The 18,302-nt window shown below is 42.2% G+C and overlaps 1 protein-coding gene across 1 annotated transcript in view; it reads right to left on the reverse strand.

The window, feature by feature from the left end:
- UPF1 (UPF1 RNA helicase and ATPase) overlaps positions 1–18,302 on the reverse strand; it is a 526,107-nt gene that overhangs the window by 151,065 nt on the left and 356,740 nt on the right. Inside the window, 1 exon segment of the mRNA XM_053700065.1 lies at positions 11,881–12,055. Coding sequence (XP_053556040.1) covers positions 11,881–12,055 — 175 coding nt within the window.

Consider the following 18,302-nt stretch of genomic DNA (forward strand, 5'->3'; position numbering starts at 1 on the left):
GAATCAGGTTTCCCTGAGTCAGAGACGTCACCCACAGACTGAAGCTCTTCCTCAGCTTCTGCATATTGTGACGCAGTATCAGACATGGGCCTTAAAACATCTGCGCGCTCTGTATTACGTCTAACCCCAGAGCTATCGCGCTTTCCTCTGAATTCAGGCAGTCTGGCTAATACCGCTAACAGGGTATTATCCATGATTGTCGCCATGTCCTGCAAAGTAATCGCTATGGGCGTCTTTGATGTACTTGGCGCCATTTTAGCGTGAGTCCCTTGAGCGGGAGTCAAAGGGTCCGACACGTGGGAAGAGTTAGTCGGCATAACTTCCGCCTCGTCAGAATCCTCTGGTGATAATTATTTTAAAGATAACAGCTGATCTTTATTGTTTAAAGTGAAATCAATACATTTAGTACACATTCTCCTATGGGGTTCCACCATGGCTTTTAAACATAATGAACAAGGAGTTTCCTCTATGTCAGACATGTTTATAAAGACTAGCAATGAGACTAGCAAGCTTGGAAAACACTTTAAATCAAGTTAACAAGCAATATAAAAAACGTTACTGTGCCTTTAAGAGAAACAAATTTTGCCAAAATTTGAAATAACAGTGAAAAAAGGCAGTTAAACTAACGAAATTTTTACAGTGTATGTAACAAGTTAGCAGAGCATTGCACCCACTTGCAAATGGATGATTAACCCCTTAATACAAAAAAACCGATTAACAAAACGAAAAATATGTTTTTTAAACAGTCATAAAAACTGCCACAGCTCCTACTTTTGAAGCCTTTTGAGACCTTCAGAGATGTCCTATAGCATGCAGGGGACTGCTGAGGGAAGCTGAATGTCACAGTTTGTAATTTTAACTGCACAAACTGTAACTTTTATACTATAACAGTGGAAAGCCTCAGGAAACTGTTTCTAGGCAAAAATAAAGCCAGCCATGTGGAAAAAACTAGGCCCCAATAAGTTTTATCACCAAAGCATATATAAAAACGATTAAACATGCCAGCAAACGTTTTATATTGCACATTAATCAGAGTATATACCTCTGATAGCAAGCCTGATACTAGTCGCTATTAAATCACTGTATTTAGGCTTTAACTTACATTAATCCGGTATCAGCAGCATTTTCTAGCAAATTCCATCCCTAGAAAAACTTAAACTGCACATACCTTATTGCAGGATACCCTGCACGCCATTCTCCCTCTGAAGTTACCTCACTCCTCAGACATATGTGAGAACGGCAGTGGATCTTAGTTACTTCTGCTAAGATCATCGAAAAACGCAGGCAGATTCTTCTTCTAAATACTGCATGAGATAAAATAGTACACTCCGGTACCATTTAAAAACAAACTTTTGATTGAAGAAAAAACTAACTATATTTTACCACTTTCCTCTAACTACCTCCAGCTATGTTGAGAGCTTGCAAGAGAATGACTGTATATGGCAGTTAGGGGAGGAGCTATATAGCAGCTCTGCTGTGGGTGATCCTCTTGCAACTTCCTGTTGGGAAGGGGAATATCACCACAAGTAATGGATGATCCGTGGACTGGATACACCTAACAAGAGAAATAAGCCCTGCCCATCAGGACCGATGACCGAGTAGGCCCAAACAACCGCATGGAGGAGCGGTTACAATACAAGCCATGTGGAAATGTTTACCCCTAGTATACACTACGGTCAAAATGTAAAACTACACATCAAACCGCAAAATATATCTCCCAGTGTCTTTTATAATGAGCATTTCAGCACTCTGTCATAACTCCTTGCCCAAGAATTGTCAACTGAATAATAAAAAATAATGCAAAGGTTTCAGTAACACCCCCCTTGATGATAGGTCTACTGCTTACTCCTTCCCTAATAGGGAATACATTTCAGCCGTTTCTGATATACCAAGTCTCCTCAGAATAAAGGGCTGCATATACCTCAATGCTGCTTGTAGCATGAACTGGTCTCCACACTGAAGATGTCTCCTGTATTACCTTCAGATCTGTGGTAACCAACATAGATATTAGTTACAGCTGCTAAGATCATAAACCTCAGGGCAGAAATCTTCTTCCATATACCCCTGAGGGAAACAGTACTCACCGGTACCATTTAAAATAAAAAACTTCTTGATCGAAGAAACACTAACACCTCACTTTACCTCTTCCTAGTACAAACACAGGCAAAGAGAATGACTGAGGTGGAGGGAAGGGAGGAGCTATATATACAGCTCTGCTGTGGTGCTCTTTGCCACTTCCTGTTAGCAGGAGGATAATATTCTACAAGTAAGGATGAAATCCGTGGACTCGTCGTATCTTGTAGAAGAAAGACCTTTTCCGTTTATTAGAAGGCGGAAAAGCAGACAAAGCCTTCTGTATCGCATCAGCAATATAATTTTTCATATCAACAGGGATATCATGTACATTAGATGTTGAAGGAACAACAGAAACTGTACTAGTACTGATGGAAACGTTTTCTGTGTGCAAAAGCTTATGACAACGGTTACATACTACAGCTGGAGATATAATCTCAGCTAACTTACAACAGATACACTTCGCTTTGGTAGAACTGATCAGGCAGCAGGGTTCCAACAGTTGCTTCTGAGACAGGATCAGATTGAGACATCTTGCAAAATGTAAAAGAAAAAACATTAAAGCAAAATTGTACAATTTCCTTATATGGGAGTTTCAGGAATGGGAAAAAATGCAAACAGCATAGCCCTCTGAGCATAAAGAAGGCAAGAGGCATATAAGGAAGTGGGGTGAAAAATAAACTAAATTTTTTGGCGCCAAGTATGACGCATAACGCAAAAGGAAGTTGAAAATTTTTTAGGCACCGACAACATCCAGAAATGATGCAACTCGTGTCATAACAGACGCAACCTCGTGCAAGAAAACCTGGCTTCAACTAAGACGCCGGAAATTACGAACTTGCGTCAACAAATATGTACCTTCGGGCCAAGAATGACGCAATAAACAGCATTTTGCAACCTCACAAGCCTAATTTTGCCCGCAAAATTTTAAGAAAAAACAGTCAATTTGAAAAAAAAGGACTATACCCCAGGTAAGACAAATAACTTCCTAAAACATGCTTCCCAAACTGAAACTGCCAGTCTGCAAAAGGAAATATACATAGACCTGACTCATGGCAAATATAAGTAAAATACATAGATTTAAAACTTTATATTAATACATAAATCGCCAAACCATAGCTGAGAGTGTCTTAAATAATGAAAACATACTTACCGAAAGACACCCATCCACATATAGCAGATAGTCAAACCAGTACTGAAAAAGTATCAGCAGAGGTAATGGTATATAAGTATATCGTCGATCTAAAAAGGGAGGTAGGAGATGAATCCCTACGACAGATAACAGAGAACCTTTGAAAAGATTTCCCGCGAGGAAAACAATAAAATCAATAGGCAATACTCTCTTCACATCCCTCTGACAAACACTGTACTCAAGAGGAATTGAGCTTCAGAATGCTTAGAAGCAATTATCATAGAAGAAAACAAAAATCAAGCACAAACTTCACCACCTCCATAGGAGGTAAAGTTTGTAAAACTGAATTGTGGGTGTGGTGAGGGGTGTATTTATAGGCATTTTGAGGTTTGGGAAACCTTGCCCCTCCTGGTAGGACTATATATCCCATACGTCACTAGCTTGTGGACTCTTGCCAATTACATAAAAGAAAAAAGAAAAGCAGAGTAACTAACCCTGGTTTTACATGGACACAGCAGAGCCCCAATCCTTGCTTACAGGGAAACTACCCATAAAAGGAATAAAAATCTTCAGACACCAACTTCGCACATCCTCCTGATGTACACAAGTAAAGAATGACGGGATTTATGGGAGGTGGGAAAGATACTTAAAGGGACACTGTACCCAAATTTTTTCTTTTGTAATTCAGAAAGAGCATGCAATTTTAAGCAACTTTCTAATTTACTCCTATTATCAATTTTTCTTCGTTCTCTTGCTATCATTATTTGAAAAAGAAGGCATCTAAGCTTTTTTTTGGTTTTAGTACTCTGGAGAGCACTTTTTTATTGGTGGATGAATTTATCCACCAATCAGCAAGGACAACCCAGGTTGTTCACCAAAAATGGGCCGGCATCTAAACTTACATTCTTGCATTTCAAATAAAGATACCAAGAGAATGAAGAAAATTTGATAATAGGAGTAAATTAGAAAGTTGCTTAAAATGTCATGCTCAATGTGAATCACGAAAGAAAAATTTTGGGTACAGTGTCCCTTTAACAGCTCTGCTGCGGTGTTCTTTGTCTCCATCTGGTGGCCAGGAGATGAATTCCCACTAGTGATTGAATGGATTTGTTGACTCTCCATGCCACTGGAAAGAAAGAACATGTACATATCCTAAACCAATGGGTGCTAGCTGGTGATTGGTGCCTGCACACATTTGCCTCTTGTGATCGACTGGCTCACTAAATGTGTTCAGCAAGCTCTCGTAGTGCATTGCTGTTCCTTCAGCACTAATGCTAAGAGAATGAAGCAAATTTAACAAAAGAAGTAAATTGGAAAGTCATTTAAAATTATATGCTCTGAATCATGTAGGAAAAATTTGGGGTTACATGTACTTTTAAAGCCAACTTTTCCGCCAGCAGCACTTATATATAGACCAAGACGAAAATGAGCAGTACTCATTGTAAGGATCACTGAATCTATTTGTCTCCAAAAGCCTTGAACAGATGCACCAGATGTGTATTGCAGATCCTAACTCACCACAACCTAACCAGCAAGCTTTAAAATTAGTCAGTATAGAGTTTAACAGGGACTAAGTGCCGTCTAACTTAGAGCTTATAATACGACACGTCACTCAAAAAATAGCCAACTTTGGGTGTGAAACTGACAAATAGCACTGTTTTTCCAAAAATGATCTAGCTCAATCCCTCACATAAGGAGTTTTGAAAAATCAAAGACAAAATCTACACTTGACAGTGGAAGGCTAAGGGTGTGTACAATTGGGTCCTATTCAACATTCTTAGCCCCCACTAATTAGGCCTTCTCAGATCTTTGAGGGAAACCCACAGATCTACGTATATAGGTTAAACTGGTGTATTCCAATTGCATACATTTCGGAAAACAGAATTTATGCTTACCTGATAATTTACTTTCTCCAACTGTATGTCCGGTCCACGGCGTCATCCTTACTTGTGGGATATTCTCCTCCCCAACAGGAAATGGCAAAGAGTCCCAGCAAAGCTGGTCACATGATCCCTCCTAGGCTCCGCCCACCCCAGTCATTCGACCGACGGACAGGAGGAAATATATATAGGAGAAATCATATGATACCGTGGTGACTGTAGTTAGAGAAAATAATTCATCAGACCTGATTAAAAAAACCGGGGCGGGCCGTGGACCGGACACACCGTTGGAGAAAGTAATTTATCAGGTAAGCATAAATTCTGTTTTCTCCAACATTGGTGTGTCCGGTCCACGGCATCATCCTTACTTGTGGGAACCAATACCAAAGCTTTAGGACACGGATGAAGGGAGGGCGCAAATCAGGTCACCTAAACGGAAGGCACCACAGCTTGCAAAACCTTTCTCCCAAAAATAGCCTCCGAAGAAGCAAAAGTATAAAATTTGTAAAATTTGGCAAAAGTGTGCAGTGAAGACCAGGTCGCTGCCTTACATATCTGGTCATCTGGTGGAAGCCACAGCCCTAGTGGAGTGAGCTGTGATTTGTTCAGGAGGCTGCCGTCCGGCAGTCTCATAAGCCAAACGGATAATGTTTTTAAGCCAAAAGGAAAGAGAGGTAGAAGTCGCTTTTTGACCTCTCCTTTTACCAGAATAAACAACAAACAAGGATGATGTTTGTCTGAAATCTTTAGTAGCCTCTAAATAGAATTTTAGAGCACGGACAACGTCCAAATTGTGTAACAAACGCTCCTTCTTTGAAACTGGATTCGGACACAAAGAAGGTACAACTATCTCCTGGTTAATATTTTTGTTAGAAACAACTTTAGGAAGAAAACCAGGTTTAGTACGCAAAACCACCTTATCTGCATGGAACACCAGATAAGGAGGAGAACACTGCAGAGCAGATAACTCTGAAACTCTTCTAGCAGAAGAGATTGCAACCAAAAACAAAACTTTCCAAGATAGTAACTTAATATCTACGGAATGTAAGGGTTCAAACGGAACCCCTTGAAGAACTGAAAGAACTAGATTTAAACTCCAGGGAGGAGTCAAAGGTCTGTAAACAGGCTTGATCCTAACCAGAGCCTGAACAAATGCTTGAACATCTGGCATAGCTGCCAGTCGTTTGTGTAGTAAGACAGATAAAGCAGAAATCTGTCCCTTTAGAGAACTTGCAGATAATCCTTTCTCCAAACCTTCTTGTAGAAAGGATAGAATCTTAGGAATCTTTATCTTGTTCCTTGGCAATCCTTTGGATTCACACCAACAGATATATTTTTTCCATATTTTATGGTAAATTTTTCTAGTTACAGGCTTTCTAGCCTGAATCAGAGTATCTATTACAGAATCTGAAAACCCACGCTTTGATAAAATCAAGCGTTCAATCTCCAAGCCGTCAGCTGGAGGGAAACCAGATTCGGATGTTCGAATGGACCTTGAACAAGAAGGTCCTGTCTCAAAGGTAGCTTCCATGGTGGAGCCGATGACATATTCACCAGGTCTGCATACCAAGTCCTGCGTGGCCACGCAGGAGCTATCAAGATCACCGAAGCCCTCTCCTGATTGATCCTGGCTACCAGCCTGGGAATGAGAGGAAACGGTGGGAATACATAAGCTAGGTTGAAGGTCCAAGGTGCTACTAGTGCATCTACTAGAGTCGCCTTGGGATCCCTGGATCTGGACCCGTAGCAAGGAACCTTGAAGTTCTGACGAGACGCCATCAGATCCATGTCTGGAATGCCCCATAATTGAGTTATTTGGGCAAAGATTTCCGGATGGAGTTCCCACTCCCCCGGATGGAATGTCTGACGACTCAGAAAATCCGCTTCCCAATTTTCCACTCCTGGGATGTGGATCGCAGACAAGTGGCAGGAGTGATCCTCCGCCCATTGAATTATTCCCCCCTGATGATTGATATATGCAACAGTCGTCATGTTGTCTGATTGAAACCTTATGAATTTGGCCTTTGCTAGTTGAGGCCAAGCTTTGAGAGCATTGAATATCGCTCTCAGTTCCAGAATGTTTATCGGGAGAAGAGATTCTTCCCGAGACCATAGACCCTGAGCTTTCAGGGGTTCCCAGACCGCGCCCCAGCCCACCAGGCTGGCGTCGGTCGTGACAATGACCCACTCTGGTCTGCGGAAGCTCATTCCCTGTGACAGATTGTCCAGGGTCAGCCACCAACGGAGTGAATCTCTGGTCTTTTGATCTACTTGAATCGTCGGAGACAAGTCTGTATAATCCCCATTCCACTGTCTGAGCATGCACAGTTGTAATGGTCTTAGATGAATTCGTGCAAAAGGAACTATGTCCATTGTTGCAACCATCAATCCTATTACTTCCATGCACTGCGCTATGGAAGGACGAAGAACAGAATGAAGTACTTGACAAGAGCTTAGAATTTTTGATTTTCTGACCTCTGTCAGAAAAATCCTCATTTCTAAGGAATCTATTATTGTTCCCAAGAAGGGAACTCTTGTTGACGGGGACAGAGAACTTTTTTCTTTGTTCACCTTCCATCCGTGAGATCTGAGAAAGGCTAGGACGATGTCCGTATGAGCCTTTGCTTTTGACAGAGACGACGCTTGAATCAGGATGTCGTCCAAGTAAGGTACTACTGCAATGCCCCTTGGTCTTAGAACCGCTAGAAGGGACCCAAGTACCTTTGTGAAAATCCTTGGAGCAGTGGCTAATCCGAATGGAAGTGCCACAAACTGGTAATGCTTGTCCAGAAAAGCAAACCTTAGGAACTGATGATGTTCCTTGTGGATAGGAATATGTAGGTACGCATCCTTTAAATCCACGGTAGTCATAAATTGATTTTCCTGGATAGTAGGTAGGATCGTTCGAATAGTTTCCATTTTGAACGATGGTACCCTGAGAAATTTGTTTAGGATCTTGAGATCCAAAATTGGTCTGAATGTTCCCTCTTTTTTGGGAACTATGAACAGGTTGGAATAAAAACCCATCCCTTGTTCTCTTATTGGAACTGGATGAATCACTCCCATCTTTAACAGGTCTTCTACACAATGTAAGAATGCCTGTCTTTTTATTTGGTTTGAAGATAATTGAGACCTGTGGAACCTTCCCCTTGGGGGTAGTTCCTTGAATTCCAGGAGATAACCTTGAGAAACTATTTCTAGCGCCCAAGGATCCTGAACATCTCTTGCCCAAGCCTGAGCAAAGAGAGAAAGTCTGCCCCCCACCAGATCCGGTCCCGGATCGGGGGCTATCCCTTCATGCTGTTTTGGTAGCAGTGGTAGGCTTCTTGGCCTGCTTACCCTTGTTCCAGCCTTGCATTGGTTTCCAGGCTGGTTTGGGTTGTGAAGTATTACCCTCTTGCTTAGAGGATGTAGAATTAGAGGCTGGTCCGTTTCTGCGAAAGGGACGAAAATTAGGCTTATTTTTAGCCTTAAAAGACCTATCCTGTGGGAGGGCGTGGCCCTTTCCCCCAGTGATGTCTGAAATAATCTCTTTCAAATCAGGTCCAAATAATGTTTTACCCTTGAAAGGAATGTTAAGCAATTTTGTCTTGGAAGACACATCCGCTGACCAAGACTTTAGCCAAAGCGCTCTGCGCGCCACGATAGCAAACCCTGAATTTTTCGCCGCTAATCTAGCTAATTGCAAAGCGGCATCTAAAATAAAAGAGTTAGCCAATTTAAGTGCTTGAACTCTGTCCATAACCTCCTCATACGAAGATTCTTTATTGAGCGACTTTTCTAGTTCCTCGAACCAGAAACACGCTGCCGTAGTGACAGGAACAATGCATGAAATTGGTTGTAGAAGGTAACCTTGCTGAACAAAAATCTTTTTAAGCAAACCCTCTAATTTTTTATCCATAGGATCTTTGAAAGCACAACTATCTTCGATAGGAATAGAAGTGCGTATGTTTAGAGTAGAAACCGCCCCCTCGACCTTGGGGACTGTCTGCCATAAGTCCTTTCTGGGGTCGACTATAGGAAATCATTTCTTAAATATAGGGGGGGGGGGGGGACAAAAGGTATGCCGGGCCTTTCCCACTCTTTATTTACTATGTCCGCCACCCGCTTGGGTATAGGAAAAGCGTCGGGGGGCACCGGAACCTCTAGGAACTTGTCCATCTTACATAACTTCTCTGGAATGACCAAATTGTCACAATCATCCAGAGTAGATAATACCTCCTTAAGCAGTGCGCGGAGATGTTCTAATTTAAATTTAAATGTCACAACATCAGGTTCAGCTTGATGAGAAATCTTTCCTGAATCTGAAATTTCTCCCTCAGACAAAACCTCCCTCATGGCCCCTTCAGATTGGTGTGAGGGTATGACAGAACAATTATCATCAGCGTCCTCTTGCTCTTCAGTGTTTAAAACAGAGCAATCGCGCTTTCTCTGATAAGTAGGCATTTTGGATAAAAGATTTGCTATAGAGTTATCCATTACAGCCGTTAATTGTTGCATGGTAATAAGTATTGGCGCACTAGATGTACTAGGGGCCTCCTGTGTGGGCATAACTGGTGTAGACACAGTAGGGGATTATGTAGTATCATGTTTACTCCCCTCATTTGAGGAATCATCTTGGGCAATATCATTATCTGTGGCATTACTGTCCTTACTTTGTTTGGACACTATGGCACAATGATCACATAAATTTAAATGGGGAGACACATTGGCTTTCATACATATAGAACATAGCTTATTTGATGGTACAGACATGTTAAACAGGCTTAAACTTGTCAACAAAGCACAAAAAACGTTTTAAAATAAAACCGTTACTGTCACTTTAAATTTCAAACTGAAAACACTTTATTACTGAATATGCGAAAAAGTATGAAGGAATTGTTCAAAATTCACCAAAATTTCACCACAGTGTCTTAAAGCATTAAAAGTATTGCACACCAAATTTCAGAGCTTTAACCCTTAAAATAACGGAACCGGAGCCGTTTTACATTTAACCCCTATACAGTCCCAGCTATATGCTTTGCTGAGACCCAACCAAGCCCAGAGGGGAATACGATACCAAATGATGCCTTCTATAAGCTTTTTCAGTGATTCTTAGCTCCTCACACATGCATCTGCATGCCTTCCAAAAACAACTGCGCATTAGTGGCGCGAAAATGAGGCTCTGTCTATAACTAGAAAAGGCCCCCATCTGAAAAAGGTGTCCAACACAGTGCCTGCCGTTTTTCTAAACAATCCCCAAGATTATAATAACCATTATTAGTTAGAATCTGCATAATATGCCTAGTAAAGCAATCGTTTTAGCCCAGAAAAATGTCTACCAGTTTTTTAAGCCCTTTTTGAAGCCCTTTATTCTTTTATGTTTAACTAAGAAAATGGCTTACCGGTCCCCATGAGGGGAAATGACAGCCTTCCAGCATTACATGGTCTTGTTAGAAATATGGCTAGTCATACCTTAAGCAGAAAGGTCTGCTAACTGTTTCCCCCAACTGAAGTTACTTCATCTCAACAGTCCTGTGTGGAAACAGCAATCGATTTTAGTAACTGTCTGCTAAAATCATCTTCCTCTTACAAACAGAAATCTTCATCCTTTTTCTGTTTCAGAGTAAATAGTACATACCAGCACTATTTTAAAATAACAAACACTTGATAGAAGAATAAAAACTAAATTTAAACACCAAAAAAACTCTTAACCATCTCCGTGGAGATGTTGCCTGTGCAACGGCAAAGAGAATGACTGGGGTGGGCGGAGCCTAGGAGGGATCATGTGACCAGCTTTGCTGGGACTCTTTGCCATTTCCTGTTGGGGAGGAGAATATCCCACAAGTAAGGATGACGCCGTGGACCGGACACACCAATGTTGGAGAAAGTATGCGTTTAAAAGGGACAGTAAACACCTTGCAATTACGTTTATTTTGGGTTTTCTTTTAGAATAACTTCTCATTCAAGTCTTAAGTTTTAAAACAAATTTACATCTTAACTGAAATAATTTTTCAATAGCCAAACTTCACCCACTATCTGCCTTATTTTGAGGAATAAATCTGGGCATTAGTCTGCAGACAACAAGGCTAACCACAGTCAAAGTTAGTTATCTGATAATGCCAATTAGGAACAGATATGTAGCAGGATTGAGCTTGATGTCAGCAGGGTGCACTTCAAGTTCTGAGAATTAATAATAGCTCGGTTTTCAGAACTTAATCACATGAAAGGGGGGGCAAAATGAATAATGAAATGCATTGTTTCATTACTCATAACTACATTTTATATAAAAATCTCAAGGTGTTTACTGTCCCTTGAAGCATCTCCTTCAGAGTCGAAAGACTACTACTTATATTTTATTTGACACATTCTCTGCTGCACAGAACATTTTACTATTGTGAATATACTAAATTAGCAGAATGCAAGCTTACCTACAAGGCTAGGCAACCTCATGGGTAGAAGTACCCCGAAGAGCAACTAGGTGCATCAATCTAAAAAAGGGACAGGCAATGATTCTGGATTTCCCTAATGCCCGGCAACTTATCTCCATATGCTGAAGACAAGTTTCTATATCAACTCAAACCAATAGAATGATGCATATTCTTACATCATAAAAATAAATAAGGTCCCTATATTCTGCCATAATGGCTATGTTTAATGCATGTATAAAACAGGAGAACACATAGATCCTAATGTTAAACAAAAAAAAAATAGATTAAAAACAAAAAGGAAAAAAAAAAAAAAGGGACGTGAATATTGCAGAAAGACACACACACATTGGGATTTTCATTACAAACCATAAAACAGAATACTTACTGGATTAATTGTGTTGACAAGTTTGCGCGGCTTACTGAACTGCATAAGACTCTCCCGAAGATTGTTCAATGGTCCTTCTACTAGAACTTTCTGTTCCTTGTAGTAGTTCAGAAGATGGTTCCAAAGTGGTTGTTTAGATAAAGCTTTTGGATTTCCAACAATAATTACACCATACCTGTAAAAGAATTCAGAGGAAAAAAACAGAATTTATGTTTACCTGATAAATTACTTTCTCCAACGGTGTGTCCGGTCCACGGCGTCATCCTTACTTGTGGGATATTCTCCTCCCCAACAGGAAATGGCAAAGAGCCCAGCAAAGCTGGTCACATGATCCCTCCTAGGCTCCGCCTACCCCAGTCATTCGACCGACGTTAAGGAGGAATATTTGCATAGGAGAAACCATATGATACCGTGGTGACTGTAGTTAAAGAAAATAAATTATCAGACCTGATTAAAAAAACCAGGGCGGGCCGTGGACCGGACACACCGTTGGAGAAAGTAATTTATCAGGTAAACATAAATTCTGTTTTCTCCAACATAGGTGTGTCCGGTCCACGGCGTCATCCTTACTTGTGGGAACCAATACCAAAGCTTTAGGACACGGATGAAGGGAGGGAGCAAATCAGGTCACCTAAATGGAAGACACCACGGCTTGCAAAACCTTTCTCCCAAAAATAGCCTCAGAAGAAGCAAAAGTATCAAACTTGTAAAATTTGGTAAAAGTGTGCAGTGAAGACCAAGTCGCTGCCCTACATATCTGATCAACAGAAGCCTCGTTCTTGAAGGCCCATGTGGAAGCCACAGCCCTAGTGGAATGAGCTGTGATTCTTTCGGGAGGCTGCCGTCCGGCAGTCTCGTAAGCCAATCTGATGATGCTTTTAATCCAAAAAGAGAGAGAGGTAGAAGTTGCTTTTTGACCTCTCCTTTTACCAGAATAAACAACAAACAAGGAAGATGTTTGTCTAAAATCCTTTGTAGCATCTAAATAGAATTTTAGAGCGCGAACAACATCCAAATTGTGCAACAAACGTTCCTTCTTTGAAACTGGTTTCGGACACAGAGAAGGTACGATAATCTCCTGGTTAATGTTTTTGTTAGAAACAACTTTTGGAAGAAAACCAGGTTTAGTACGTAAAACCACCTTATCTGCATGGAACACCAGATAAGGAGGAGAACACTGCAGAGCAGATAATTCTGAAACTCTTCTAGCAGAAGAGATTGCAACTAAAAACAAAACTTTCCAAGATAATAACTTAATATCAACGGAATGTAAGGGTTCAAACGGAACCCCCTGAAGAACTGAAAGAACTAAATTGAGACTCCAAGGAGGAGTCAAAGGTTTGTAAACAGGCTTAATTCTAACCAGAGCCTGAACAAAGGCTTGAACATCTGGCACAGCTGCCAGCTTTTTGTGAAGTAACACAGACAAGGCAGAAATCTGTCCCTTCAGGGAACTTGCAGATAATCCTTTTTCCAATCCTTCTTGAAGGAAGGATAGAATCTTAGGAATCTTAACCTTGTCCCAAGGGAATCCTTTAGATTCACACCAACAGATATATTTTTTCCAAATTTTGTGGTAAATTTTTCTAGTTACAGGCTTTCTGGCCTGAACAAGAGTATTGATAACAGAATCTGAGAACCCTCGCTTCGATAAGATCAAGCGTTCAATCTCCAAGCAGTCAGCTGGAGTGAAACCAGGTTCGGATGTTCGAACGGACCCTGAACAAGAAGGTCTCGTCTCAAAGGTAGCTTCCAAGGTGGAGCCGATGACATATTCACCAGATCTGCATACCAAGTCCTGCGTGGCCACGCAGGAGCTATCAAGATCACCGACGCCCTCTCCTGATTGATCCTGGCTACCAGCCTGTGGATGAGAGGAAACGGCGGGAACACATAAGCTAGTTTGAAGGTCCAAGGTGCTACTAGTGCATCCACTAGAGCCGCCTTGGGATCCCTGGATCTGGACCCGTAGCAAGGAACTTTGAAGTTCTGACGAGAGGCCATCAGATCCATGTCTGGAATGCCCCACAGCTGAGTGACTTGGGCAAAGATTTCCGGATGGAGTTCCCACTCCCCCGGATGCAATGTCTGACGACTCAGAAAATCCGCTTCCCAATTTTCCACTCCTGGGATGTGGATAGCGGACAGGTGGCAGGAGTGAGACTCCGCCCATAGAATGATTTTGGTCACTTCTTCCATCGCTAGAGAACTCCTTGTTCCCCCCTGATGGTTGATGTACGCAACAGTTGTCATGTTGTCTGATTGAAACCGTATGAACTTGGCCCTCGCTAGCTGAGGCCAAGCCTTGAGAGTATTGAATATCGCTCTCAGTTCCAGAATATTTATCGGTAGAAGAGATTCTTCCCGAGACCAAAGACCCTGAGCTTTCAGGGCTCCCCAGACCGCGCCCCAGCCCATCAGACTGGCGTCGGTCGTGACAATGACCCACTCTGGTCTGCGGAATGTCATCCCTTGTGACAGGTTGTCCAGGGACAGCCACCAACGGAGTGAGTCTCTGGTCCTCTGATTTACTTGTATCTTCGGAGACAAGTCTGTATAATCCCCATTCCACTGACTGAGCATGCACAGTTGTAATGGTCTTAGATGAATGCGCGCAAAAGGAACTATGTCCATTGCCGCTACCATCAACCCGATCACTTCCATGCACTGAGCTATGGAAGGAAGAGGAACGGAATGAAGTATCCGACAAGAGTCTAGAAGCTTTGTCTTTCTGGCCTCTGACAGAAATATCCTCATTTCTAAGGAGTCTATTATTGTTCCCAAGAAGGGAACCCTTGTTGACGGAGATAGAGAACTCTTTTCCACGTTCACTTTCCATCCGTGAGATCTGAGAAAGGCCAGGACGATGTCCGTGTGAGCCTTTGGTTGAGGAAGGGACGACGCTTGAATCAGAATGTCGTCCAAGTAAGGTACTACAGCAATGCCCCTTGGTCTTAGCACAGCTAGAAGGGACCCTAGTACCTTTGTGAAAATCCTTGGAGCAGTGGCTAATCCGAAAGGAAGCGCCACGAACTGGTAATGCTTGTCCAGGAATGCGAACCTTAGGAACCGATGATGTTCCTTGTGGATAGGAATATGTAGATACGCATCCTTTAAATCCACCGTGGTCATGAATTGACCTTCCTGGATGGAAGGAAGAATAGTTCGAATGGTTTCCATCTTGAACGATGGAACCTTGAGAAACTTGTTTAAGATCTTGAGATCTAAGATTGGTCTGAACGTTCCCTCTTTTTTGGGAACTATGAACAGATTGGAGTAGAACCCCATCCCTTGTTCTCTTAATGGAACAGGATGAATCACTCCCATTTTTAACAGGTCTTCTACACAATGTAAGAATGCCTGTCTTTTTATGTGGTCTAAAGACAACTGAGACCTGTGGAACCTCCCCCTTGGAGGAAGTCCCTTGAATTCCAGAAGATAACCTTGGGAGACTATTTCTAGCGCCCAAGGATCCAGAACATCTCTTGCCCAAGCCTGAGCGAAGAGAGAGAGTCTGCCCCCCACCAGATCCGGTCCCGGATCGGGGGCCAACATTTCATGCAGTCTTGGTAGCAGTGGCAGGTTTCTTGGCCTGCTTTCCCTTGTTCCAGCCTTGCATTGGTCTCCAAGCTGGCTTGGCTTGAGAAGTATTACCCTCTTGCTTAGAGGACGTAGCACCTCGGGCTGGTCCGTTTCTACGAAAGGGACGAAAATTAGGTTTATTTTTTGCCTTGAAAGGCCGATCCTGAGGAAGGGCGTGGCCCTTACCCCCAGTGATATCAGAGATAATCTCTTTCAAGTCAGGGCCAAACAGCGTTTTCCCCTTGAAAGGAATGTTAAGTAGCTTGTTCTTGGAAGACGCATCAGCCGACCAAGATTTCAACCAAAGCGCTCTGCGCGCCACAATAGCAAACCCAGAATTCTTAGCCGCTAACCTAGCCAATTGCAAAGTGGCGTCTAGGGTGAAAGAATTAGCCAATTTGAGAGCATTGATTCTGTCCATAATCTCCTCATAAGGAGGAGAATCACTATCGACCGCCTTTATCAGCTCATCGAACCAGAAACATGCGGCTGTAGCGACAGGGACAATGCATGCAATTGGTTGTAGAAGGTAACCCTGCTGAACAAACATCTTTTTAAGCAAACCTTCTAATTTTTTATCCATAGGATCTTTGAAAGCACAACTATCCTCTATGGGTATAGTGGTGCGTTTGTTTAAAGTGGAAACCGCCCCCTCGACCTTGGGGACTGTCTGCCATAAGTCCTTTCTAGGGTCGACCAAAGGAAACAATTTTTTAAAAATGGGGGGAGGGACGAAAGGAATACCGGGCCTTTCCCATTCTTTATTAACAATGTCCGCCACCCGCTTGGGTATAGGAAAAGCTTCTGGGAGCCCCGGCACCTCTAGGAACTTGTCCATTTTACATAGTTTCTCTGGGATGACCAACTTGTCACAATCATCCAGAGTGGATAATACCTCCTTAAGCAGAATGCGGAGATGTTCCAACTTAAATTTAAATGCAATCACATCAGGTTCAGCCTGTTGAGAAATGTTCCCTGAATCAGTAATTTCTCCCTCAGACAAAACTTCCCTGGCCCCATCAGACTGGGTTAGGGGCCCTTCAGAGATATTAGTATCAGCGTTGCCATGCTCTTCAGTATCTAAAACAGAGCAGCCGCGCTTACGCTGACAAGTGTTCATTTGGGCTAAAATGTTTTTGACAGAATTATCCATTACAGCCGTTAATTGTTGCATAGTAAGGAGTATTGGCGCGCTAGATGTACTAGGGGCCTCCTGAGTGGGCAAGACTCGTGTAGACGAAGGAGGGAATGATGCAGTACCATGCTTACTCCCCTCACTTGAGGAATCATCTTGGGCATCATTGTCATTATCACATAAATCACATTTATTTAAATGAATAGGAATTCTGGCTTCCCCACATTCAGAACACAGTCTATCTGGTAGTTCAGACATGTTAAACAGGCATAAACTTGATAACAAAGTACAAAAACGTTTTAAAATAAAACCGTTACTGTCACTTTAAATTTTAAACTGAACACACTTTATTACTGCAATTGCGAAAAAACATGAAGGAATTGTGCAAAATTCACCAAATTTTCACCACAGTGTCTTAAAGCCTTAAAAGTATTGCACACCAAATTTGGAAGCTTTAACCCTTAAAATAACGGAACCGGAGCCGTTTTAAACTTTAACCCCTTTACAGTCCCTGGTATCTGCTTTGCTGAGACCCAACCAAGCCCAAAGGGGAATACGATACCAAATGACGCCTTCAGAAAGTCTTTTCTAAGTGTCAGAGCTCCTCTCACATGCGACTGCATGCCATGCCTCTCAAAAATAAGTGCGCCACACCGGCGCGAAAATGAGGCTCTGCTTATGCTTTGGGAAAGCCCCTAAGGTATAAGGTGTCTAATACAGTGCCTGCCGATATTATTATATCAAAATACCCAGATAAAATGATTCCTCAAGGCTAAATATGTGTTAATAATGAATCGATTTAGCCCAAAAAAAGTCTACTGTCTTAATAAGCCCTTGTGAAGCCCTTATTTACGATCGTAATAAACATGGCTTACCGGATCCCCTAGGGAAAATGACAGCTTCCAGCATTACATCGTCTTGTTAGAATGTGTCATACCTCAAGCAGCAAGAGACTGCATACTGTTCCCCCAACTGAAGTTAATTGCTCTCAACAGTCCTGTGTGGAACAGCCATGGATTTTAGTTACGGTTGCTAAAATCATTTTCCTCATACAAACAGAAATCTTCATCTCTTTTCTGTTTCTGAGTAAATAGTACATACCAGCACTATTTCAAAATAACAAACTCTTGATTGAATAATAAAAACTACAGTTAAACACTAAAAAACTCTAAGCCATCTCCGTGGAGATGTTGCCTGTACAACGGCAAAGAGAATGACTGGGGTAGGCGGAGCCTAGGAGGGATCATGTGACCAGCTTTGCTGGGCTCTTTGCCATTTCCTGTTGGGGAGGAGAATATCCCACAAGTAAGGATGACGCCGTGGACCGGACACACCTATGTTGGAGAAACAGAATTTATGTTTACCTGATAAATTACTTTCTCCAACGGTGTGTCCGGTCCACGGCGTCATCCTTACTTGTGGGATATTCTCTTCCCCAACAGGAAATGGCAAAGAGCCCAGCAAAGCTGGTCACATGATCCCTCCTAGGCTCCGCCTACCCCAGTCATTCGACCGACGTTAAGGAGGAATATTTGCATAGGAGAAACCATATGGAACCGTGGTGACTGTAGTTAAAGAAAATAAATTATCAGACCTGATTAAAAAAACCAGGGCGGGCCGTGGACCGGACACACCGTTGGAGAAAGTAATTTATCAGGTAAACATAAATTCTGTTTTCTCCAACATAGGTGTGTCCGGTCCACGG

Source organism: Bombina bombina, chromosome 2, assembly GCF_027579735.1.
Source record: "Bombina bombina isolate aBomBom1 chromosome 2, aBomBom1.pri, whole genome shotgun sequence".
Classification (NCBI taxonomy): Eukaryota; Metazoa; Chordata; class Amphibia; order Anura; family Bombinatoridae; genus Bombina; species Bombina bombina.